This window comes from Micromesistius poutassou, assembly GCF_964030765.1.
Source record: "Micromesistius poutassou genome assembly, chromosome: 23".
NCBI classification, from domain to species: domain Eukaryota; kingdom Metazoa; phylum Chordata; class Actinopteri; order Gadiformes; family Gadidae; genus Micromesistius; species Micromesistius poutassou.
In genome coordinates, this window is record NC_140293.1 from 8,673,776 (window position 1) to 8,700,333 (window position 26,558).

Sequence of the window (26,558 nt, forward strand, 5' to 3'; positions counted from 1 at the left end):
TGGATATATGGATGCAGACGTTGACCCTAACCCCGTCTTTACACTCAAAATATTTAGAGTCAATTAAAGTAGTCCAAAAATAACTATCATCTCAAAATGAAAAATAATTAGTTAAGTGTTAAACTGTAAACTCCATCACCTAGATGACTTATCTAAGTTATAATATAATAAGTTATAGTATAATAAATTAACTATACTAATTACAATAAATATTATTACATCATTACATTATACATCTTCTTTAAACCTGCACGACCGTGTACATGCGCCAACGCTGTGTCGCTAATCCCTTGATTCACTAATTCCTACATGTAGACATCATGATATCAACACATCCTGTGACCTCAAACCTACTGACGCACACATCCATTTTTCCCTTTCCTCTCGAGCCTGTGTTTTCTTTACTCTTATTTCATTGGCTGACTCCAGGAAGCTGGAGGTTTACCGCCACCAGGAGGATCGCCACATCAGGATCAGCCTTCCTCCTAGTCTGTGGGCGGGGCGGGAGCTCCCTCTTCCTCCTCGAAGCACTTCCTGAAGAAGCTCGTCAGCGATCTGAGCATGTAGCGCCGGCCCGCGTCCGACGCGATCACATGGCCTTCGTCCGGAAAGATCTAGAGTAGAACAGGAAACAACCAGTGGCATCACTAGGCTGTTTTATTCGGGGCTAAAGCCCCGGATCAAATGGAAATAGCCCCGAATCTATTTTTGTTTGAAAAAATAGATTCAACAATCCTGCCCGCGATCCCCCCCCCCCCCCCCCCCCCCCCGTCAACAATCTCGTCCGCCCGCGATCGTCCCACTGAGCCCCGGATGTTTAAGAAACCTAGAATTGCGCCTGGAAACAACCCCACCCCTCAGAACAGAGTAGATGACGCCAAATCAGGATGTGTCACACAGAACAAGAGCAATAAAAGGAAGAAGCAGGGAGGCCATGTTCCCACACGGTTCACCCAGAGAAGTGACAGGCCTAGACAACGGCCCACAGAAAGAGGATGTGCTCCCAGTAGTTTGTCCGCCTGTCACGCGGCGGAGCATGAGGAGAGGGAAATAGCAGGGTGGAGACTACTGCTAACAAGAGCATCCATAGCTCTGCTCCTCAACCCACGGAGAGGAGAAAGTGTGGGCCAAACACCACCGCCATGACAACAACAACAACAACACTTTTCCTGTGATTAATTCAATTGTTGTGTATTTGGCAGTGTTCCAGAGATTTCTTTACAGAGTGAAAGATAAGGGACCTCATTTCCAAGTGAGCCAGTGTGTTATTTATCATTGGAGACCGTTTTCAACACTTTTCATTCAGTCCTTCTAGTTGCAGAAATCGCTGGTGCTACGCTAGCGCAAGTCGAGGGGAACTGCTAGCCTGCCAATAAAAACTGTTTTACCCACTCCAAAGTACACCTGAGACAAACCAATTATAACGCCAGACTATCGATGTAAATTTCTGTGTTGATAGAATAATGTTAGAAATAAAACTATCCTTGTATCGCAATGATCACATTACATTTTGGGGGACTACTTTCTCAGCAGCGGCGGAATTTCACTTTGCTCCGGTGTAGCAACCAATTCACTACAGCAGAAGGTAAACAGAGAAGCGCACTCCAGGTAATATCAGTCCGCCGCTGCCGTAGCTTGCTTCCAACTACATGGATTATAAACTACATGCAATGCGATGTAAGGGTAGTTTTATTAACATTATTCTATCAACACACACATTTACATCGATAGTCTAGCGTTATAATTCGTTTGCCTCAGGTGTACTATGAAGTGGGTAAAACTGTTGTTATTGGCAGGCTAGCAGTTCCCCTCGACTTGCACTAGCCTAGCACCAGCAATTTCTGAAACTAGAAGGACTGAACAAAACATGTTGAAAACTGTCTCCAATGATAAATAACACACTGGCTCACTCAAAATTCCGAACTACCCCTTTAACTTTAACTACCCCACTCTAAATGTCCCTTGATTTAATTTTTTTTCATTTTTTCTCATTTTAATGCTCTTATCAACATGGAAAAGTGGATCGGCTTGCTTTGTGCAAATGTTTTTTTATTGAAAACAACATTGCCATATATTGTAGTGTTCAATTTCACACTAACATTCTCACTTGGAGCAAATAATCTCTCAGACAATGTAACACTGTCCATCAATAAATGGCAAAAAAAAACGCTATTATTGACACTGTTAAAATGGGTTTGTGTTAACAGCGTTAATAACATGTTTAACTGACAGCACTAGTTCCTAACATACCCTGTTTTAGCATACCCTAGTTTAACACACCCTGGTTCCTAACCCACCCTGGTTTAACTTACCCTGGTTTAACATACCCTGGTTCCTAACATACCCTGGTTTAACGTATCCTGGTTTAACTTACCCTGGTTTAACATACCCTGGTTCCTAACATACCCTGGTTCCTCTCATACCCTGGTTTAACGTACCCTGGTTTAACGTACCCTGGTTCCTAACATACCCTGGTTTAACGTACCCTGATTCCTAACGTACCCTGGTTTAACATACCCTGGTTCCTAACATACCCAGAGGGGTGTTCCACAAAGCCGGTTTTATCACTTACCCAGCTAAGTTAACCCAGGGTTAGCGGCAACCCTAGGTTTTCCATTCCAAAATGAACACGGTATGTAAGTTGCTATAGAAACATATGCTCTCAATCAAACCTGGTCGGAGCAGGTTTTGCGCAGGTTAAGTTTGGAAGATAACCCGGTTTTGCTCAGAGTAGGCTATTGCCGCTTTTCCACCGCCAGTACCAACTCGACTCGACTCGACTCGCCTCGACTCAACTCGGTTTGGTTGCGTTTCCATCTAAAAAAGTACCTCTTCAATGTGGGCGGGTCGTAGAAAAGAACCTCTCCACCATGGGCGGGTCGTCATTAGGTTTTAATCACGGGAGACGCGATTCCCGGGAAATCTGAATCTGATCAAGACTATTTCCTGATTCCCGGGAAAGGTTATGATGGGAAATAAAATAAAATAAAAAGCGCAATGACTGCGCGTCTATTGTTGTCATACGGTAACGTTGATAGAGGCGAAACTCGAGCCCTAGGAAAGTAACGACACTGAAACGAAACAGCGAAACGCCGGTCCGTGGACTCCAGCCACGCCGGACACACACAACCACGCCCGACACACATAACGACGCGCAGCCTAACTCTAGCCCCGGGAAAGGAGCGACACACACGGCGAAACGCTGATCAGTGTCCCCCTCGGGAGCGGGTTCGTGGACTCCAACCACGCCGGACACAACTTAACTTGAGTGAATATTCCCATTTACAGCCGCTGGCCAATCAGTTACCAGCAGCCTGTTTACGTCACACAAAAGTACCTACTCCGCTGGCATGGAACCTCGACGGAGGTAGTACTAAAAAAAAGTACCCGGTACTAGGTACCAGGTACTTTTTTTGCCAATGGAAACGCAAATAAGGCGTGGCGAGTCGAGTCGAGTCGAGTCGAGTCGAGTAGGTACTGGCGGTGGAAAAGCGGCATATTTAAACCCACGTTTATCGCAGCTTTTACGTGTTCGCCTATTGATATCGGAGCGCAAATAATTTGTGCAATTCACAGAGAGATTAATTAGACCACGGCTCGACATATTGTCCTTTCCGGATGACTTTTTGCTGGAGAGATATAGTTTTTCACGTGATTCTTTGATATATTTAAATAGCCTTCTCCAACCCTACATTGCAAATGTTACCAATCGTGGATCTGCCCTCAGTTCACTACAAACAATTTGCATAGCTTTCCGTTTTTTTGCGACGGGTAGCTTTTTGTACAGTGTAGGAGATGCTGAGCACATAGGCAAAGCTACCGTCTGCCGCTCCGTGCGTCTGTCTTGCGCTGAAGCGGTTGTTGCGTAACTTCATGGAGTTTCACCAACTTGCAGGTCAGCATTATCTACTTTAAGTGTTCCCAAATGGCTCCGAAATTATCCTTGTTGACTTTTCATCTGGGTGTTATATTTCAGGATTTCCTAATGTAATTGGGTGCATTGATGGCACACATCCAATGTGAGCAATACATTTCAACAGGGTGCGTTGCATTATGAACATATCCTAGACCTCATATAATTGTTGTGCTTGTGCAAGATAGCTCAAAGTTTGTATTTGATCGCAGGGCAATTCGATGGGGATCTCCTAGGAGATCGAGGGTATCCATGCCTCCCGACGCTCATCACCCCGTACCCTAATCCCGCTCCTGGACCACAGACAACATTTAACCTGGCACACAGCAGAACCCGCGTTAAAATTTAAAATACATTCGGGATATTGAAGTCCAGATTCCAATGCCTACGTGGACTAAGAGTTTGTCCGGAACGGGCATGCGATGTAATTGTTGCATGCGCCGTCCTCCACAATATATAGCCACTCTGCGCAAAGAGATGCCTCCCCACTTTACCCGTTCCTCGAGGAGGAACACATTCCGCAAATGTTTGTAAGGGCTGACAAAGGATGCGAGACCACATTTGCAGAAATCATTTAAATAAAAAAAATTAAAAAAATACTTTTCTTCCATCATTTTTATTCTTTAGTTGCTGAGGGAGGAAAAATTATAATTAGTACCTTGATCGGTAAAATATGCGGCCCGTTTCGCCATTTTGATCAGGATTTCCATGATCCATACATCACGTCTTTATAGGTTTGCCGTGAACGCGCACAACCCTGTGTTAACCAACCCCGTGTTGATTGAACTAATTCATAACCGGTGCTGTGGAACCGACAGCTCTGGGTTAGTCGGCACAGGATCGAACAACCTAGAGTTCAGCGTTAACTCTGTGTTTGTTAAACCTCCGTTCTTGGAACACCCCTCTGGTTCCTCTCATACCCTGGTTTAACATACCCTGGTTCCTCTCGTACCCTGGTTCCTAACATACCCTGGTTCCTCTCGTACCCTGGTTCCTAACATACCCTGGTTCCTCTCGTACCCTGGTTCCTAACATACCCTGGGTTAACATACCCTGGTTCCTAACGTACCCTGGTTTAACATACCCTAGTTCCTAACGTACCCTGGTTTAACATACCCTGGTTCCTAACGTACCCTGGTTTAACATACCCTGGTTTAACGTACCCTGGTTCCTAAAGCTTTTCTTGAGGAAGATGCATTGAACGGGACAAGGTTGTATTTCCACCGTGGGTCTCAAAATAATTGATGATTTAAGGATGATAGACAGGCAGGGGAGAGAGAGAGAGAGAGAGAGAGAGAGAGAGAGAGAGAGAGAGAGAGAGAGAGAGAGAGAGAGAGAGAGAGAGGCAGAGATCGAGATTCAGAGAGAGAGAGAAAGAGAGACATAAAAACAGAGTCAGAGAGAAAGCAAGACATAGAAACAGAGTCAGAGAGAGAGAGAGAGAGAGAGAGAGAGAGAGAGAGAGAGAGAGAGAGAGTTGAGGGGAGAGAGATTGTCAGAGAGAGGGAGAGTGACCCAGAGCAAGAGAAATAAATATAGACATAGAAACAGAGAGAGATTGGGGAGAGAGAGAGAGAGAGAGAGAGAGAGAGAGAGAGAGAGAGAGAGAGAGTTGGGGGGAGAGATTGTCAGAGAGAGAGAGGTGGTAACCTGCAGAGTGTAGTTCAGGTTGGCAGAAGACATCAGCTTCACCAGCTCAGCAGAATGCTGGAAGTGAACAGTAGCTGAAATGAAATAAATTACAAATGAGGAATGCATTATTCATTCATTGATTCGGGTTAATGAATATGTTAATGTTTGGTTATTGGTTATTCATTCGGTTAATGAATAGTTTATATAGATATATAGATAATCATTTATAAATATCTAAAGTATGTAAAGACCGGATAACACAAATCTTCCCTTATATTACAAATCTAAAGATGAAAACCCTTTTTACAAGATGAATTAACAAAATAATATAAAAATAAATCCAAGAGCAAGAGCAGTTTACTACATGGACACATTATTTATTTTAGATATTTTTTACTTCTCAGTGATAAGGGTTAGGGTTATGAGAGGGTGATTCAAACAGAAAACATGCAGGCAAAAACATTCTGTTCAATTCTTCATTAAACAAATGGGTCCTCTGCTTCTCAAAAACGGTTTTGGCAACCAAAAACAATACATTTAATTAAAAATGAAGTATTGGATTGGTCCTACCTACTGATGATATCTGATTAAACTTTTGTTCACTTAAATATAAAAGCCTACTAAATGATTAAATTGTTGACCAGATTACTGAAAAGTGAAATTCGTGAAGCATGTTTATTGTCCTTTTGCGTCCACCTCAACAAGTCCATATAACGGCGTGGCCCATCTATCCTTCCTTCCATCTATTAGCCTCTTAATGTTCTGTCTGAACACAGGATGGCTTGTTGGCCAGGGACGTCTCTGACTCTGGGATACATGAGTGATTCTGAAGAGTCCACTCACCATCTGCAGTGGGGTGGAGGATGAGCAGCATGGTGTTGTTTGGTGTTGTGGTGTTGGAGAGCAGACTGGATATCTGTTAGAGATAGAGGGAGGACCCCACAGTTACTCTGAACCCCCTTCACCTCATCAAGTGATTCATTTCAAGTGTTTTGTTTGCCAAATGCTCAGTGTAACACAGGGTCATTGTAATCAGGACATTGACATTCTCGCCACATGGCTAAGATCAACTATGTGATGAAATATGTATGAAGTATAAAATGTATGTGTAAGAATGTCCTGTAAGCTATCATGTCCCTCACTGGCCTTTCATGACATTTTACATTTTAAAATGTGTGTGTTTTTTAAGCGCTGGAAGTTGTGTTTGGCGTTGAGAATAAAGCCTGCCAACAGAGTAGCACTTTTAACTCCTGAAACTTGGATTGAATTTAGCAATGAAGAATACAGCTGGCGTTTTGATGTTGTTGGTTTGAGAACGTCAACAAAAATGCAATCTGATTGGACACTCTTTGGGATATCAGTGTCAACCAGGGTCCAAGCGGAAATTGTTTGAACTTTGAGGGCCGTGGCAAGGATGACAATCTGCTCTGTCTGCTATGCCCAACTGCTGCGTGAATTAAAATAGTAAAATCCAAAACCATGAAACCCCAACAGCATCTGAACTACAGACATTCATCATATACGTTTCTGAATCCTGAAATAGAATTGTTCAACAACTTCATGACCTTAATTTCATACAAAATATTGCAAATTTATATATATAATATCAGAAATCCTGATAACTGCAGATGAGACGTTTGTCTTCAACTCTTTAAAAGAACCTCTACTGTACCTGGTATTGGCTTTCCTCTTTAGCTGGGAAGCCAAAGTACCGCTCCGTGAAGAATGAACCTTCACAGAAATGAGAAGAAACAAATGAATGCATGTACCAGAAACACATTATGTATTTAGAAAAGGTGCAACCTTCATTTCTTTCAGCATCCTTCCTAAATATATGAGGCATTTAAGATCACATTCATTTGGCCCTTCAATAGCCAGGCCTCTACCATTTTGTTATCATCTGTATTGTTCAACCACATGTTATGTAACTCAAAGCCTGTTTAGCCCAATGAAGCTGAAAGGCCTTTGACAAACTCAAAAGCATCTGAAAATAATCTCAAGGACACTTCATGATATAAACATACACTCAGCAAAAGAATACACTTTCATTCAATAACATGTATGTATAGGCATATAAGATAGTTACCTTCCAACTGGCAGACATGAGAGTTAGGGTGTGTAGTGCCTTTCTGCTGGGAGTCAATCACACCAGCCACTACACCTTTGACAAAAGACCCTTTCCACAGAGGTGTCCCGTTCCCATGCCCTAATACATGACGGGACCTTTGGATTGTATAGAGGGGCACCTGTGCTGGTCCTTAGACGGCCCCTCTGTTACAAGGGCCCAAGGGCACTTACCTTGCTACTCCTATTTAATACCTATAGTAATTCACAAATGTTTTACTGTCCTTGCACCACTACTACTGACCACTGTCATGTTGAACAGACAATCGTATGCCAATGGGCCATCTCAGCCTGTCTCTTGTTTAGATCATCACTCCTTCTCTTGGCAAACACATGTATCTGTTTTAGGGCATTTTCAGGGTCTTAAATGTATAACAATAATTACATTAGCCACACTTATATTTTAAACCTTCTGTGATTTTTTCAACCCGGTTTCACACAATTTCGTGCTCATGGCCACAAATGTTAATCTTGAATTGTGTCCCAGAGCACGGTTATCCGACTTTTTTCGTGCTACACAGAACGAAATGTAAATCCATGCATTTAGAATTGGAGCATTTCTCAGACTTTTTCCTGCTCCACAGAACGAAAGGAGAGAGAGGGAGAAAGAGAGAGAGAGGATTTTGAAGAGGTGTGAGCAGACAGTACAGTGCAACCTCTAGTTATATATGTCAATATTTTCAATTTGTGAGTGTCTCTTCATTTAAAAATAAATTATCTTTTAAAAACTTGTGAAAACAGCAAGTCATTTTCTACCAGACAATGTTTTTATAGCACCAGCGAATTTTAAGTGTCCAAATCTCCAATATTCTTATAAAATGTGTACTCCAGCCACAGCCTGGCCCTGACGTTGCAGAGCCAGACTGTGCCTGAATCCTGTTCTTTGTTTTCTACATTTCTACAAACATTCTCAAATTTACACCAAACCAATTAAAAACCAATGTTAAAAGAGTGTGAAACTGTGCGAGTATCTTGCGCTCAGTAAAAATGTGAAAAACAGTGAAAAAAAAGACACATGCTCAAAACAAACATAAATAAAAGAATTGGAGGTGATGGAGCCATGTAAAATTCTCTACTGGAGGTCTGTTTCTTGAGGGGAGGTTCATAAAACAACTTCCACTGTGGACCAGGCCCATTGCAGCCTCCTAACCTATTGGTCCACACAGTGGGGGGGGGGGGGGGGGCAGTTTGCATAGACAGTTTTTTTATCAGCCCTGCTTAAGGACAGCTTACAGTCAGCAGGGGGCCTGTCAGCTCTCCTACCACGGGGCTCAGGTGGACATCAGGGAAGGGGTCAGTGGGGTCTGGTGTGGCTCTCCCTAGGCTGTAGTCCATCAGAAGGCTTTTTTCTTTAATGGTCAGCCTGTCTCCAGAGCTCCAGGAGTCTCCCAGCCACTCGGTGAGATCGAAGCATTGTCCAGCGCTGGCCCCACTACCTCAAACAGCTGCTGCAGGCAAACGGTCCCTGAACTACACAGTGGCCCCATCAGGCCGGGGTGGTACTGTTGTTGATGTCCAGCCTGGCCCCCGTGGATCAGTGGCTCCTTTAACAACCAGTACAGAGAGTTAGCTTCTTGACATGTTTTATGAATAAAAAGGGCCCATGACAACACCCTGATAAAACAGAGGTATCCCACTTCATTTTAAGAATTGAGAATATGTTAAAAACAGAGCAGTATCCAGCCTCAGGTTACTTACACGTCTGAGAATGCAGCTGGCCACATTCCTCCATACCGAGTCGGTCGGACCAGACAGAAACTTTTGCAAAAACTAAATTCTAAATGTGGCTGGTCTACTGGCCAGGTGGATGAGGCCCTGTCCCCCCTCCTCTCTAGATAAAAACAGTACTCCCTGTGGCACCCAGTGCAACCCATCCCAGAAGAAATCCACCATATTTTTTTGAATTTGAGCTAGTAAGCCTGAGGGAGGGTCAACACATGAGAGACGGTGCCACAGTTGGGAAGCTACTAGATTATTTAAAACCAGAACTCTACCTCTATAGAGTTTTTTTGCGGCAGTAGCTGCAAAATTTCCATAAAAAAAAAAAAGTCAACCTTCAACTTTTTCTGTGACGTTCTCCCAGTTCTTCTGGACTATGGTTTCCTTCCCAAGAAATACACCAAAGTATTTTAAACCATCTGTCCTCCAGGTCAAATTTTGGGGAAGAACTGGGAGACCGCCACCGGATTCACCCACAGCCTCGCTCTTTCTCCAGTTAACCCTCGCTTCCGATGTAGCTGTAAAATCACTAATAATACTCACTAATAATAATAAATGACCACCTTTGATCTTGGCTATGAAACCAGCGCTGAACCCAAATTTCTCCATAACTTTCCAGAGGAAGTTGTGTTCAACGCGGTTAAATGCCTTTTCCTGGTCTAGGGAAATCAAACCAGTATTAATGCCAATAGACTTAGAGAACTCCATCCCGAATCAGGTGGACATTATCTACCATGGACCTGCCTGGCACACAGTACGTCTGGTCCCGATGGATGGACTGCTCCATAGCTCCCCTCAGCCTGTTGGCGAAGGCTTTGAACAGAAGCTTGTAATCCACACAAAGCCCCTTTTTGGGTAGAAGCGTAATAACCTCTCTACAGCAGGACATTGGCATGGAGCCGCAGGCCAGGCTCTCATTAAAAACATCTAACAAGTCTGCAGATAAATTGTACATTTTATAAAATTCTACTGTCAGACCGTCGATGTCCGGAGCCCTCCGCCCCTGCATGCTCTGCAGGCAGCCAGCAGCTCCTCGCTGTGCAGCGGCCTCTCCAGCTGTGAGTTGGTCTCCGTAGAGACCTGAGGTAGCGCACTGCAGAACCCCTCCAGTGTGTCCTCCTCCTCAAACTCCGAAGAGTAGAGGGAGGAATAAAACTTGACAGTTCTCTCTCTGATCTGCCCTGGCTCAGCCCCTGTGTCTGAGAGCAGTGTGTGGATTACACGCCTCTGTCCGTTCTCCCTCTACAGGCCGAGAAAGAAGCTAGAGGGAGCATCCATCTCGGAGATGTTCTGAATTCGGAACCTGGCTAACGCACCCTGTAGTTTGGTGTCCAGCAGGTTAGCTAAAGCTAGCTTTTTTTCTTTGAGGATTTCAAAATATCCCTATTCTCCAGATGACTTACTCATCTTTTCCAGCTCTACTATAACAGTCTCCAAGTCCTTCATAGATCTAGCGATGTCCTGTGAGACATTGAGGGTGTGCTGCTGACATAGAATTTGTCAGCCGCACAAATTCTATGTCAGCAGCAGTTGAATTAGAGTATTTCCATGGTCCCACCACTGCAGTCTACTAAAATCACTCTTTGTCTGCCTAAAACACCCCAAAAATAACCCAAAGCATCCTTAAACTTTTCGTGTAATGTTAAAACTGTTAAAATACCAATGTACGTTTTTGGCTCAAAATCTCTAATCAAAACATGACATACAAGCAAGGAATGATCACTAAAACCAGTAGGCATAATTCTACACATTTTTAAAAATATTAAAATGATGCTTAAAAACATAAAAACGATAAAGTCTAGCTGAGGAGATCCTATGAGAATAGACCAGCTGCCTCAGTGCATGTTGAGAGGCTGGATGTGGCTCTGCATGATTGCGATCTAACGTCGCATTTTCTGTACAATTAAAATCCCCACCCAAGAATAAAAAATCCTCAGAGTTGCAACTATTTAATTTATCTGTTATTCTTTCTAAAAACAGCTTCCTCTCTGTACCATTGGTTGGAGCATAGACGTTTATAAAAAACACATTAAATTGTTCAAACCAATTTTTAATTAAAAGCAACCTCCCCACGATGACCTCCATGGAAACTGGAGAGAAACTCCTAGAGAAGAGGAAGCCCACTCCTCCACTGAAATTAGTGTTGTGGCTCAGCACTACCTCTGCTTCCCATTCTCCCTCGTTTTCAGCACTACTAGGTTAGGTTTATGGGTCTCTTGTAAGAAAAGGACATCAATTTGCTTTGTTTTAGAAGTCTCATAAATGAGTGCCCACTTTTTTTGCCTCCCTTGCTCCATTTACATTAAGACTTCACATTCTAAAAACGTCAGTCATGAGTGGGGTATTTAAAACTAAATAAAAAAATTAAAATAATAAAAACATTAAGACAGACTTTCTACGTTCATTGCTGTTCATTTGACTTCTTGCTTTCAGCACGTTTTCTCAGTGTGTACATTTCCTGGCCTGTAATGCCAGATTCAAGTCTGTTGTTCGCATAAAATCTGGCGGAAACATAAAATGCTGAAATGTCTGGGAAATATTCCTAGAATTTAACTCATTTTACATTTTTGGTGTCCTGAAGAAAGGACTTAATTCTCTCAGATGAATTATATATTTTTTTGCTGACTACAACTTAGTTTTTCCATGTGCAAGATCATCTGAACTCTCACTGTCTGTCTGTGCTGTTTGTGTTCTCCCAGTCTGCTTGTCTTTCCCCAACCTGCTTGCCTTTGCATCACTGTTTTTGATTTTAGCCTTCCCTCTGCGTTTTGCTGCAGGCTTTGGCCTGGCTACTGCTGTTTCCTCCACAATCATCTCCTCCTCTTCTCCCTGTTCATCCCATGAGCTTCCCTCTTCTCGCTGCTGCACTTCACTGGCTTCACTTGCCTCACCTTCTGCTGTTTCCCCCGACTCAGCGGTTTCACCCTGTGCCTCGCTAATCTCACTCATCTCTTTTACATTCTCCTCCCAACCACTTCCTCCTATTGTCTCTATATTTTCCTCACTGTATGTTCAGACTAAAAGCGCACAAAGAGGAAAATACGCCTTATCCACCATGTCCACACCACCGTATGTCGCTTTTGTCGCTTTTGTCACCCTTTGGAATGTTCGTTCTTGCTTCTAAATTTAAAGAGCTTGCACGCCACGGGCCCTAATGTCAGCAAATCAATTGCATTCCCGCTGGAATGGAGAGTTCTAGAACCAAAACATATTCTATAAATAGCTGCACTTAATCTCAGTTGCATATCGTTATCGATATGGATGAAATGGAGATAGTTGCGTTTGGTGTTGCCCTGCTGTACTTGCCAAGACGCCGTCCTTGTCCCCGGATTTGGGTGCACGGGAAGATCCTCCAGGGTTGTGATCAGCTTCTTCCAAGCATCGGCCGTCTTTAATTGATCCCTATATGCAAATAGCGTCAAATCGTAGAGGACCGGCTGTTCTGCTACGGCAGCAATCAAAATTTCAAGCTCCATCTCGGAACGAATGTTTGGTAGGAACCAAAATGACATGGGTGGTTCTCTGGGAGCCACCTGACCGAGGGACATCAGCAGATCAAGACATCCCCATTGGTCATGGCTTCACCCCTTTACCGCCTAGACGTGTCACAGCTCATTACATAACGTTGGAGGATTTTTAACTTGCTTTTTCCGCCTATTCCGCCCGCCTCCGCCTTTTCTGCTTCCTCCGCCTTCTCCACCTGGCTCCCAATAGAAAGTGAATGACTTCGGGATCTTTGCACGCTTTGTGTGCTTTTGGTCTGAACATACAGTCACCCATCCCATTTTCTCCCACTTTTTTTTTGTATTGTTCACTTGGTGTTTCCTCTTTTTCCCCACTCACCTCACTCTCGCCCACCTCAACCTCACCATTGTGCACTCTTACCCCGTCCTCAGTGTCGGCCACGGCAGCCCTGCGACCCGCTGTGAGCGATGCGGCGATCGGCCGCCCAAAAACCGCACTCGGCCCCGCGACTGCACGCCCCTCCGTCGGAGCAACCACTCCGCTGCCCCCCGGGGCCCGGCGGAGACGGGGCCAGGTGGAGACGGCTCCCCGCGCCCAGACCGGTCTTCACGGTGCCGACAAGGATGCAAAAATCACTTAATCATAATCAGCTACTTTAACATGAAACCGGAGGTCCAGCCCCGCAGCCCGATTGTTAAGTGTCGTATATAAGTGTCTCCGGTGAGACACCACGTGCTTCATCAAGGGAGACTTAAACCCAGACAGCATCTTTTTGGTGAGACAATTTTTCCATGTCTGGACAGCTCTCTACTGAGAAACTTGTCAGTAATGAAAGGAGGGACATTGGATAATGTTTTTCTTGTTGCCTGCTGCAACAGCGGCAGCATCTGCACAAACATACCATTCACCGTGAGACCCGTCTCGATGACACGGTTCACCTTCTCCACCTGGTCCAGGAAGAGGCCTAGGGCGCTGTTCATCCGAGCGGCCCACTTCACGCTGCTACACCGGACTACCTCTCCCACAGCCAGCCCGATGTCCTCCACGCTACACGGGAAACCGCCACCAACTTTGATGCCATGTTTCGTCGTGAGCTGAGCGAACTCGCCATTTACCACGGCGTCCAACCAAGACGCCGACCAGCGAGTACGCCGGCAGGCACGACCCTACAGTCAAAACCCCTAAACACCCAGAAAACAAGTGTCAATAACATAACTATCACCAGTGCACTCCCATTAAATTATAATTCATTACAAACAAAAGTAAATCAAGATTGAAACGCACACGCTCCTGACTCACTCACACAACTCACTCCCAGCATGCACCAGAGAGAGAGAGAAAGAGGGGGGGGGGGGGGGGGGGGGGGCTTCAGAAGGGGTGTGTGCAGACAGTACAGTGTACAGATTTTTGCAGCAGACCTCCTCAAAAACTGAATTTCCAAGAGGATGGTCAATGGTCAGATACAGATCTCGTTATAACGAGAATTTATATCTCGTTATAACGAGATATTTGTATGCCCGACAATCTGGCCTCTGGGACACGATTCAATAGATACATTTTCATGAGCATGAACACGATGCATAATAGAGGGTGCATCGCACTATCTGCTGCAAAAGTTGGAGTATCCATAATACAAAGCATTGACCCTTGTTGCATTCGTGGTTATGACACATACATAACTAGGGTGCACTGTACTGTCTGCACACACCCCTTCTGAAGCCTCTCTCTCTCTCTCTCTCTCTCTCTCTCTCTCTCTCTCTCTCTCTCTCTCTCTCTCGTTTAGCTTTGTCCAGCACGAAAGTTGTCTGAGAAACGCTCCCATCCAAAACACGGTTTTGGTTTACATTTCGTTTTGTGTAGCACGGAAAATTTGTTTAAGTTTTTGAGGAGGTCTACTGCAAAAATGTGAAAAATTTACATATATATATAACTAGAGGGTGCATTGTACTGTCTGTGCACACTCCTTCTGAAGTCTCTCTCTCTCTCATTTTAGTCAAAATATAGTCTGAGAAACGCTCCCAATCAAAATGCATGGGTTTACATTTCGTTCTGTGTAGCACGAAAAAAGTCGGACAATCGTGCTCTGGGACACGATTCAATAGATTAACGTTTGTGAGCATGAGCAGGAAATCGCGTGAGTTGGATGTTTGGGTTGGATGTTTGATACAACAGTATGTCCTTATTATGGTGGAGGGCTGACTTTCATTTCTGCCAGTTGAGAGACAGGTAACAGTAGACTAGCTCATATTTATTAAAAGTGTTCAACAGTTTCAGTTTTTTCAAAATGTATGTTTATATTATATTTGTATATCAGTGTCCTTGAGATTATTATGCTAGATGTTTTTAGTTAAAGGCCCATTCAGCTACATTAAACTATTATTATGCTAGATGTTTTTGGTTAAAGGCCCATTCAGCTACATTAAACTCACATGGTTCACCTTCAATGTGCTACAATAATGTGAACATTTCATTCCTTCAATTATTTAGTTAGACTTGAAACATATATTCAAGTCGAATATTGAAGTAGGCATTTGTGTTTTGTTTTAGGTTATTATCCCACATTAAGCTCTTGTTTAAGCCTTAATTTAACCTGTTTTGACTTATAAAAAATAAAATTCCCAAAGGGCTTTAGACTTTATATTCTCAACACAGTATTTCCTTACACTGAATTGATAATGATATGAATTCTAGCTCAATCTGGCTTCTTTTGAGATATTTTACTCACATTAAGCCATAATGTTGGTTGCTTTGGTGCCCATTTTATATATGTCTTCTATTTTTACAGTAACAGTGAATTTTGCTTTCCTTTTTCCTTAACAAAGGTTAGAAATCAGTGTGCTATGTTGGTTTTCATGCAGCGACAGCAGCGTATATCTATATATATATATATATCTATATATATATATATAGATATATATATCTATATATATATATATAGACAAAGTGATCTTGAGGGAGTTTTATTGACTCACTCAGTGTGGGTTGAATATGAAACTTACGGAACACCACAAATTTGGGAATTGTAAACAGGCAGTTAATTAGTACAATTGTACAATTGAATGTAAAGTAAGTGGATCTAAAAACAAAAATGATTTCTGATATGAATTCATTTTCAAAAATGACAGTGGAAAAAAAAAAAAAGAGAAATGTGCGTTAATGCGGCAATTTTTATTAATCAAGTTAAAATAAGATTGTGTTAACGCATTATTAACACGCTAATTTGGACAGTCTTAATATATATATATATATATATATTTTTTTTTTACAGATATATATATATATATATATATCACCAAACACTGCGTGTTTAATAGTTATTTATGGATTAAAGAATATGGTTACTAATGGATTATAATGATAACAAGTCAAAGTAAGTCTCTCTCTGCAGCAGGGGGCCAGGGGGCGGACGCAGGGGGTCAGCTGATATCACCTCATGTTCATGTTCTCTGTATGGTGGCCGTGACTCCCTGACATCTGATGAATTCACCAGGGTATGAATGAGAGGATGAACGGAGACCATCCTACCGTAAAGTCTCCAGTTGATGACCGGCGAGACGGAGGCCGCACATCTGAAGGGGGATTGGTGGGAGAGGAGCAGCACTGTGCTCAGGAACCCCCCGTAGGCCTGTGGACCCCCCCCCCCACCGGGAAGGTCAAGGCTTTACAGAGGGACCCCGTGTCATTCATTAATAGTCATAATGCACCTACCTTGCCGTAGACTCCTACTCTGTTGCGGTCGATGTAGGGCAGTTGAAAGAGGTACCTGGGGAATGAATTACAGAGGATTAAAGAAATGTTGTTTTTTATATGAGAGCAGTTAATGGAGATATCAGTGTTACGGTAGACCCTTTAAATGTAAATGGCCGAATTGCAAATTCCTATAAAGGCATAAACGTAAATGATTTAATTTGTACTTAAATATCAGGGTTAGAAGACACTTTCAGAATACACTTACAGAAGTATATATATATATATATATATATATTGTAACCACTTCATTTAAATTTGTCTAATTTGTGTTTATACTGCAGTCTGCGCTTTGCCACAGGAAGGTGTTGAACTGTGAATCTAGCGGCGCCTTCTCTACATACTCTACTGCTACGTATTCTACATACTCTACTGCTGCGTACTCTACGTACTCTACTGCTGCGTACTCTACTGCTGCATACTCTACGTACTCTACTGCTGCGTACTCTACTGCTGCATACTCTACGTACTCTACTCCTGCGTACTCTACTGCTGCATACTCTACGTACTCTACTGCTGCGTACTCTATGTACTCTACTGCTGCGTACTCTACGTACTCTACTGCTGCGTACTCTACGTACTCTACTGCTGCGTACTCTATGTACTCTACTGCTGCGTACTCTACGTACTCTACTGCTGCGTACTCTACGTACTCTACTGCTGCGTACTCTACGTACTCTACTGCTGCGTACTCTACTGCTGCGTACTCTACTGCTGCGTACTCTACTGCTGCATACTCTACGTACTCTACTGCTGCGTACTCTACTGCTGCATACTCTACGTACTCTACTGCTGTGTACTCTACTGCTGCATACTCTACGTACTCTACTCCTGCGTACTCTACATACTCTACTGCTGCGTACTCTACATACTCTACTGCTGCGTACTCTACGTACTCTACTGCTGCGTACTCTACGTACTCTACTGCTGCATACTCTACGTACTCTACTGCTGCGTACTCTACGTACTCTACTGCTGTGATCTGGTCCTGGACGTCCACGGTCCCCAGGCGCTGGTGCAGCTCATGGAGGACCCTCTGGCCCTGGAAGCCACTGCCCCGCCCGTCCAGACGTGCCACGATGACGTTGTCGGAGCTCACCAGCGCTGAGTCCCAGTCCAGAAGGAAGAGGTCGCTCACCGACTGCTCGCCAGGCGCGCTGTTCCTGTGAGCAGCAGGAAGCACTGACTCACTCAAACAGCCTCTCCGTGTTGAGATACACAACAAAGTGCAATGATTTAATCACTGAATTCACAGCCAGTCCTGTCAAATATTTTAAGTCCTAAAGAAATGATGAGATCAATTTGAACTAAATTTTTAATGGATTCCAGCAAACGCATGAAGGACGACTAGCAGGACAGAAGGACGTGAGCGTCCATTCATGCAACATGGAAGAACGCAAGCTTAGTAAGCTATTCATAATCCCATTAATTATAAATGATGAGATCAATTCTAAATTATTAAAAAGATCATTTGATAAAAGTTCATAATTTAAAAAGCCTTAATGATTTACAAAGTGCTTACAATATTTGAATAATAGGGGGCCCCCAGCGGGGTCAGCCCTTGCCTGAGTGCACCATTGAAGCATTGGTAACTGCCAGTACTTTGATGATGCTTTGATGGCACTCTAGCACGTTTCAGCACCGCATGGATGGGTGACAGCGCAATTAAACCCATCATCAACAGCCTTACTGCAGGACCAAGACATAACAGCTAATGTATTCATAAAAATAAAGTACTATTTACAGAGGCTTAGTTAAACAGGGTTTTCGTACAGAATCAATAAGAGTGGGTGTGGTATTGTTTCATCCAAAGCTGCTGGGATAGATAATTCCATGTGGAGTGCTGCAAAAACAAAGGACAAATATTAGTTTTTTTTTATATAATTTTTTTTCCACTGCAGTCCTCACCGTCTGTACAAATAAAAGCTTTATATGCAGTTCATGAACAACTGAAGACAAATGAACAACCAAGCGTGTTTGCCAATTAATTAAAAACAAGAGGAATATTTCAACAAGAACACTATTTTCAGATGTGTGTTATTTCAACCTTATCTCATACCAAACTGTGTAATAGTTGGTCCACGGCGGAAAACGTATTTGTTTCACATTAACGGCTTAAAAATTGTGAGTTGCCTATGTTTATGTGGCCTTATCTTTTCTATAGGGCTTCTTCTGTCTGCCAACACAACACAACTTATGGCCATTATTTCATTTTCTGTGACATGCACGCATATATCCTGTATATCCTGTATATACATGAACATATCAACACAATATCTGAACCCCCAAAATGATGATTCTTGTTTCCTGTGATAGGTGCGGGACGCTGTGTTGAGGTACATTAATCTATACAATGTAAGCACAGGTCACATTCTTACATTATGTGTGGCATTTAACAAGATGAGGATGTATCACCTTAATTGGGCACTTCAGTCATTTACTTATTTATAGATAAATAATTTAGCCGGCTTTGACTCCAAACCTCAGATTCGTTGCCATAATGACAATATGTGTGGCAGATGAGCTGCTGTAAAATGTTGTTTTTGTCATAAACAACGTAATGCTGGCTATGAACTAGAGCGATATTCCAAGACAACGTAATGCTGGCTATGAACTAGAGCGATATTCCAAGACAACGTAATGCTGGCTATGAACTAGAGCGATATTCCAAGGTGCACCACACAGAGCAGTGCCTCCCCACTGTGCCACGCCAATGACCCCTTCATGTGTGAGAGGTTATTATTCATGCTCGGTGCTTATTGACTATTTCTGTAGTTCAGTGCAATGATCCTGACAAGCTGCCTTATAGGAACAAGGAATAGAGAACCACATTAATGTGGTATAATTTCTAAAGATGGAAAGTTGAATCTTCCTAATGAGGTTATGAAGTCATGAAGCCTTCTCACACAGCATCCAGCATCCATTCATTATAGGGGCGGCAGTCAACTCCTATTGCCTATATGAATGAGGATTCCAGGGTTGTTCAGAATAATGTGCTCATATTACATGTTCATGTATTAAATACAGGAAATATGTGAGCATGTTACAGAAAATGAAATGATGGCGATGGGTAAACAAGCGCATATGGTCAACCATCATAGCAACAATAGAAAATGTTGTATTCAAATAATTTTCTGGCAAGACCTGAAAGAATATTACAAAATTCTCACTAGAAACCCCACTTTAATGCCAAAACAATATAATCTTCATCCATCTTGTTTTCTGTCACGTGACATGGATGCTGGCCTATAGAAAATAATAGAAAAACGTAAACTCATACTTTGTGGAACAACAAATCTATTACACATTTTGGTGTGAAATTGGGTTGGTTATCTGTTTCAGGCCTTTGAAGCGCAAAAAATTAGTTATTTAATAAATTAGAGAGAGAGAGAGGAAGCCATATGCTGTGTCTCAGTGTCTAGTTGTCCCAGTAAAACACCATGTTTTTCGATACAGAGCCAGTTCATAATCGCCTCACGAAGCTCCACACCTGTTCTTTTAATTGGGTTTATCCTGGATTTGTTGCCTGAACGCCACCAGTGCCGTTCTCATTGAACACTTGAACACAACTCTAAAGTGGGCGGCTGTCAACTGTATCTGTTACCTGATCATCACGAGGGGAACTCTTATTGTGGAGAGAGAATGAATGGTGAGTTAAAATATGTATCAAAGACGGTAGTCATGGTGATGAGGGAGATAATGATGATGGAGAGGATGTAGATAAAGAGCATAATCATAAAGAATGAAACAATTAAAAGGTAATTCAATGTGAGTTGTCTGTGGAAACACGCGTGTCACGTCCACACGTTATGTACCAAAGTGGTTGATATGCACGGTTCCCCTGTCCCTCCTGGGCAGAGTCCGGTACCGCAATGCCTCTGCTAAAACCCTGTTGCTCTCCACACTGATGTTCCCTGCGTGTCCAACAGACGGAAAGCAAAGTATCAATAAAATATATAGATAAGTACAAATAAAAATAAACGTAATTGTTAATCGTTTGGTGGAGAAAATGCTCGAGCAGCACACAGCACAACTCTCCATCATCATCTTCAAGCATTCAGAAAGAACTCATTTCAACCAATCACAATGGTGCATGTCTACCTTGGCTTTTGGCTTCTCGTATTTCAGATGCTACATTCATGCAAAGCATGAATGTAGCATCTCTCTCCTCCCATCTGCACTCCAGTGTTCAGAGAGGTCAACCATTAGCACCATAAGTCCAGTATCACCAGCACCACCACCAGCATCAAGACACATCAATATCCATTCAAATATATCACTGCATTCATGGATTCATCAAATGGACATCGTAATAACAGTAGTCTGAGAGCATTAGAGGAAAGAATATGATATCCACACTGTCATCAAAATGACAACACAGTTTAAGAATATTATGATCTATTGTATGCATCTCTATGTTGCATGGTAACTGAAAATACTGAATGTAAGCACAGCTCTTTATATTCCTACACTCAAAAAAATGATTCAAGCCCTTCTTAGATGTGACAAATTAATATTATATTTGTCTAATGAAATATATATTAATTCAAATAAAAACCAAAATAGTTTAACAACGTGTAACTTAAAATGTATTCATCGTTTCTGCTGACGCTGCTGACCTATCCGTTCAACCCAAAAAGATTGATGTCAATTAGGGGAGCATGCGCAGGTGAGGTGACCACGCCCTTAGTCTAGCTCTTTCCACGCCCAGAGGCACGCGCCATTTTGGTCCTATTCTGCCTGCAGCAAGCGACTACAACTCTGAGGATGCAGAGAACGACATTGTTGCCACAGTTATGGGCATTCACACAGTCGGAAGTGCTACAATGGCTTTCATCACGCTGTTTGGGCTTATCTATGGTCTGGATCTTAGTTTCCCAGACAACCTGAAATACACTTTTGAGTTTGTCCAGAAAATCCTTATGAATCTGGATGGACACAGGCTCAACACCAAAATACAGCAATTGAAAATCAAACTGTTGATGTGAAAGGAGGAACGGGTGAACAATAACACTGGGACTGACACTTTCTTTTTTTTTTTTTTAACTGAGCTTTGAGCCATAAATAATAGAGCATTGGTCTGTAATTGCTCTTCCCTTTTTTTTGCATTGAGGAATTACTACTAATACTTACTTATTTTGAAGTCTTGTTCGAAAGAAATAATCTTTTGGCTGCACTAATGATCCGGTTGGGTTTAAATAAAAGCACCTCAAACAGGTAATGTCTCATGTATGTTATATGGGGTTATAGGGGTAGGGGGGTTTGAATAATTAATTTTCGATTAACCATATATTTTTAGGTTGAACAAACACAATTTATTTTAACTACTTTAATATAATCACCTTTGACACAAATATGTAGAGGTAACTCAATTTAATTTCATTAGATGAATTTAGTTTCAGCTGGACCAACTTTTAAAAAAATGGTAGATGAACTCAAATACATTATATTGAATCAATGGACTTGTTTTAGGTTGGGGTAACATATATTTATTGGATGGAAATTCTGCCCACAATTGAATTGAGTTCATCCAATTAGTTATTTTTTGAGTGTATTCAGGGAATGCAAATTTGACTTGGATTAGGCGATTAAGGATAATCACTCTTACAGACACAAACACAAACAAGCACAGGTAAGCACACACACACACACACACACACACACACGCCTAAGAAGAGGAAGGATACTGGAAACACAACACCTAGTTCCAAGCTAAAGCACTTAAGGCATGATTGCAGATTAACAAGCTGCATAAATTAAGTCCCTTTAGTGCACTTACAATTCAGTGGAGGACAACTGCTTCTCAACACTTGCTTTAGTCAAAATGGAATGATCATTATTAATGGTTCAATTGTTATTGTAATTTACTAATATTTACAAGATGGGCTGGAGATATGAATGTTGTATTATAGTTAAATTGAATATGGCACACAAACACACATGCACCCACACACAAACACATTTACTAATTAAATATAGATATATAAACTAATAGTTTCAGCAATGTTGGTGAAATGCAGGGTGTGATGCAACTCGCTGAAAGACACTCAGGTAATTGAGCGACAGTGCGCAACCTACCAGTCATATCAGAGAGCTGGTGAACTGTGGTACTGGGGATACCAGGACCTGGGATAGGAAGAACACATATTCATCATAGAGCCACAAAGAGGTTTTGGTAAACGTTTCACTGAACATCAAAGGGCAATCTGCTCTGTCCCAAAGGACAACTTTTACAGTTTTACACATTTGAGTAGTTTATATTCATGTCCCAGGGGAAAGTTATCTGTCTCACTGTGAAAGTCATGATCTCAAGTTTCAATCACAAATTACAACAAAACAGCACTACAAAGATGGCTGGCCATGTGTCTAAAGGCCTCACACAAACACCAGTCTACAAATACATAACAGAGACACAATTACCTCATCATACCTAGCTATTTCTTTGTTACCTTTTTGAATGTGTTACCTCTTGAATGTGATGAGATGTCTTGGATGTGATTTTTTTTGGATGTCGTATATCTTGGATTGGATATTTCTTGGATGTGCTCTGTCTTGAATGAGGTATGTCTTGAATAAGGTATGTCTTGGATTTGATATGGCTTGACAGGAGAACTGCTTCACGCAGATACCTGGGGATATTTCATCTTAAATCTAAAGACAAACCAACATCTTCTAGAAAAACCTGACAGTCAAAGCTCAACTGTGAAAAAACTATCCGTATCGATATTGTTAAAAAATCTGCTCGAGCTGAGCATGTAACCTTACCTCAGTCTTGTTCTGTATGCAATTGATATGCGCAATTCTATGCAACACTTGGAAGTAAATCAAAACAACTATAAGTCAAGAGCTATGGATTATTACCTATCACCTATTAATCTTGTCAAACCGGGTTAGAGTTGGAAAGATATTAGATATTCACGCTCCGTGATAAAGCGATCTTAAAGGGGTAGTTCAGGACATCGGGTCTCATTTCCAAGTGAACCAGTGTGTTATTTGTCATTGGAGACCGTTTTCAACACTTTTCATTCAGTCCTTCTAATTGCAGAAATCTCTGGTGCTAGGCTAGCGCAAGTCGAGGGGAACTGCTAGCCTGCCAATAAAAACAGTTTTACCCACTCCAAAGTACACCCAATGCAAACCAATTATAATGCCTGACTATCGATGTAAATGTCTGTGTTGATAGAATAATATTAGAAATAAAACTATCCTTGTATCGCAATGATCACTTTACATTTTGGGGGACTACTTTCTTAGCAGCGGCGGAATTTCACTTTGCTCCGGTGTAGCAACCAATACACTACAGCAGAAGGTAAACAGAGAAGCTCACTCCAGGTAATATCAGTCCGCCGCTGCCGTAGCTTGCTTCCAACTACAGGGATTATAAGCTAAATGCAATGCGATGCAAGGGTAAGTTTATTTCTAACGCTATTCTATCAACACAGACATTTACATCGCTAGTCGGGCATTATAATTGGTTTGCCTCGGGAGTGGGTAAAACTGTTTTTATTGGCAGGCTAGCAGTTCCCCTTGACTTGCGCTAGCCTAGCACCAGCGATTTCTGCAACTAGAAGGACTGAATGAAAAGTGTGATGAAAACGCTCTCCAATGATAAATAACACACTGGCTCACTTGGAAATGAGACCCGATGTCCAAAATCCTGAACTACCCCTTTAAGCAGAGAACGGACAATCGTATGTGCGTCTTTCAATTTTAGATTGCTATACTGCAGAGCTTGAATATTTCTATAATCTATCCATTATTTTGGACACTGGTTTTAATGTAATGTTATTGTTGGATTTTGCATATGGATCTATTGCCCCTGTCTACTTGCTTCTGTAACCCGGTTACCTAGAGGTACCATGTGGTACCTCTATGATGTGATCATTTTGTGAGGTGATATTGACAGTGTGGTCCCTCTCTACCTCGGCAGTCCAGGAGGACGTGTTGGCAGCGAGGGCTGAGGCGAGCGTGGAAGTGGGTGCACCGGACTTTGGAAAGAGAGCAGCTTAGGCAGGACCTCTGAAACGGACTCACAGTGGAAACCCTGAAAGCAGGACAAAACTCAACATGGATCAAGTCACGGAAAGGTCATATTTTTTTTCATATTCCTGGCAAGCTGCTATAACCAGGGGTGCACCTAACTGGTACACAATTACGCATGCGCGCCCATAATCAGGGATGCGTAATGTCACGTGAGATATTCATGCTCTGTGGTCAAGCTGCTGCAGTTTGATAAAAAAAAAATGGTGGAGCAAAAACACTGCTGTGCTTAAGAAGTTGTGTATTGAAAATGGAATCTCCTTTGTGAAACTGGATACGTTTCATAAGATCAGATGTTACGTGTGAGGGGTGCGTACCAAACACCATCTCCTGGTACTCACCTAGTAACTCACTAAAAATTTATGTGCACCCCTGGCTATAACATATCCCAACAGGGATAGGTGAAACACAATTTTAGGAATACTTCTGTCTCAATCTTTACCAATTTTTTTTATCAAACACTTAATTGAATCACCCTGACCACAGTCAGATACTTTGACGTACCTGTAGAGCTGTCTTTGTGCAGACCCATCCTCTGTGCTCAGGAAATACCTGCACAGATACGAGAGTGTGAACTAAGGTATTCATTAATCTTATAAAATACTGCAGTCACTGTCTCGTTGGTCAAACTCACACTGAGTCTGTGTTCTCGTCGAAGGCTAAGACCTGAGAGACTTCCCAGCCTCCCGAGGTCAGGTGATGAACATTGACCTCCTGATCCTCGGACTGAGGGGGGGGAGGCGAGGAATCAAACAGGTTTCAACAGAGACATTGTGGATGTTAGTAGGCCATATTAGACTTTTTGTAACACAAAATCCTTAGTACCTTTTTCTAAATGCAAGTAGTACCTTTTTCTAAATGCAGGTTAATATGTAAAAAAAATGCTTTGACGTTTCCTCGTGAAATGCCAATCCTCTCAGGGGGCTTCACCTGGTCTGTTAACATGGCGATGTGGTTGAAGGCTCCTCCTTCGCCATTTTCTAGAGGGAGGGTGATGAAGAACACCGAGCCGTCCTGGGAGAACACCGGCTCTTCGTTCTAAAGGAGGGTAAAGGAGGAGTACTTTTCAACATTTCCTCATCCACATCTTTTGGTAGATGTTTTCATGTTAAATACAGTAAACTCAAATTAAGATGAACTAAATTAAGATTTAAGTGGCTACTCAATATATCATGTATGATTAGGAATGATTAGGAAACTCATCTCTCTAGCTACTTACCTGGCGATCAAGCCACTTCTCCGATGTCATCACATGTTTCTACCAAATAAAGGACGAAAAAGAAGGGACCAATATAAGTGTTAGGAGATGTAACTCACTTCACTTTGGAGATTTATCATTGCTTTCTTAAAGTTACATCTCCAATTTGAAATTCCAAAGAGGCAGAGGCAAATTCAGTGTCAGGCAGCAGAATTGATGTATTGACTGACACTGAACAGGCAAAGCGACCAGTGTTCTCAGGAAGGGCTTACAGAACAAAACACACCAACATAATAATAAAAGAAACTGCTGAAGAGAAGAAAGGAGAAAAAAGGCTGCCAGGATAAGAGTCATGAACAAGCCCTTCTGTTGATGTGCGGAGGAGGTAGGTGAGTGACCTTGAGCGACAGCTTGATTTGCAAGATTGCAATCTCACAAGGAGCCATCTTGCCAGGCTCACATTATGCATTTGTGCTGAACCATCAGTGAGTTTGGCCCAATCTGTGTTCTATGAGGAACTCCGGGATCTACTTGATGGACAGTGAAAACCAGATGGTTCCTCCAATCACCCGCCAAGTCATTTTACATTCCCCTGTCCAAACATTTTCCGAGGATGATGTTTCTTTGTAACAAACCATCTGGGGACTCGTTGGGGAGGGAAGTTCTAACTGCAGAGACTGACCAGAGGTTAGCCAGAACGATGACATCACTAACAGCACC

General features: G+C 42.4%; 1 protein-coding gene across 1 annotated transcript in view; it reads right to left on the reverse strand.

The window, feature by feature from the left end:
- Nucleotides 1–485: 485 nt before the first annotated feature.
- Nucleotides 486–26,558, reverse strand: part of LOC311368773 (inactive dipeptidyl peptidase 10-like) — a gene marked incomplete at both ends in the record, with an annotated part of 104,816 nt that continues 78,743 nt past the window's right edge. Inside the window, 15 exons of the mRNA XM_084487551.1 lie at nt 486–614; nt 5,564–5,637; nt 6,389–6,461; nt 7,218–7,276; nt 16,379–16,478; nt 16,562–16,616; nt 17,569–17,763; nt 18,374–18,443; nt 20,416–20,514; nt 22,679–22,726; nt 24,523–24,644; nt 25,145–25,192; nt 25,275–25,366; nt 25,571–25,678; nt 25,860–25,898. Coding sequence (XP_084343677.1) covers nt 486–614; nt 5,564–5,637; nt 6,389–6,461; nt 7,218–7,276; nt 16,379–16,478; nt 16,562–16,616; nt 17,569–17,763; nt 18,374–18,443; nt 20,416–20,514; nt 22,679–22,726; nt 24,523–24,644; nt 25,145–25,192; nt 25,275–25,366; nt 25,571–25,678; nt 25,860–25,898 — 1,311 coding nt within the window. The remainder of the gene's footprint in view (nt 615–5,563; nt 5,638–6,388; nt 6,462–7,217; nt 7,277–16,378; nt 16,479–16,561; nt 16,617–17,568; nt 17,764–18,373; nt 18,444–20,415; nt 20,515–22,678; nt 22,727–24,522; nt 24,645–25,144; nt 25,193–25,274; nt 25,367–25,570; nt 25,679–25,859; nt 25,899–26,558) is intronic.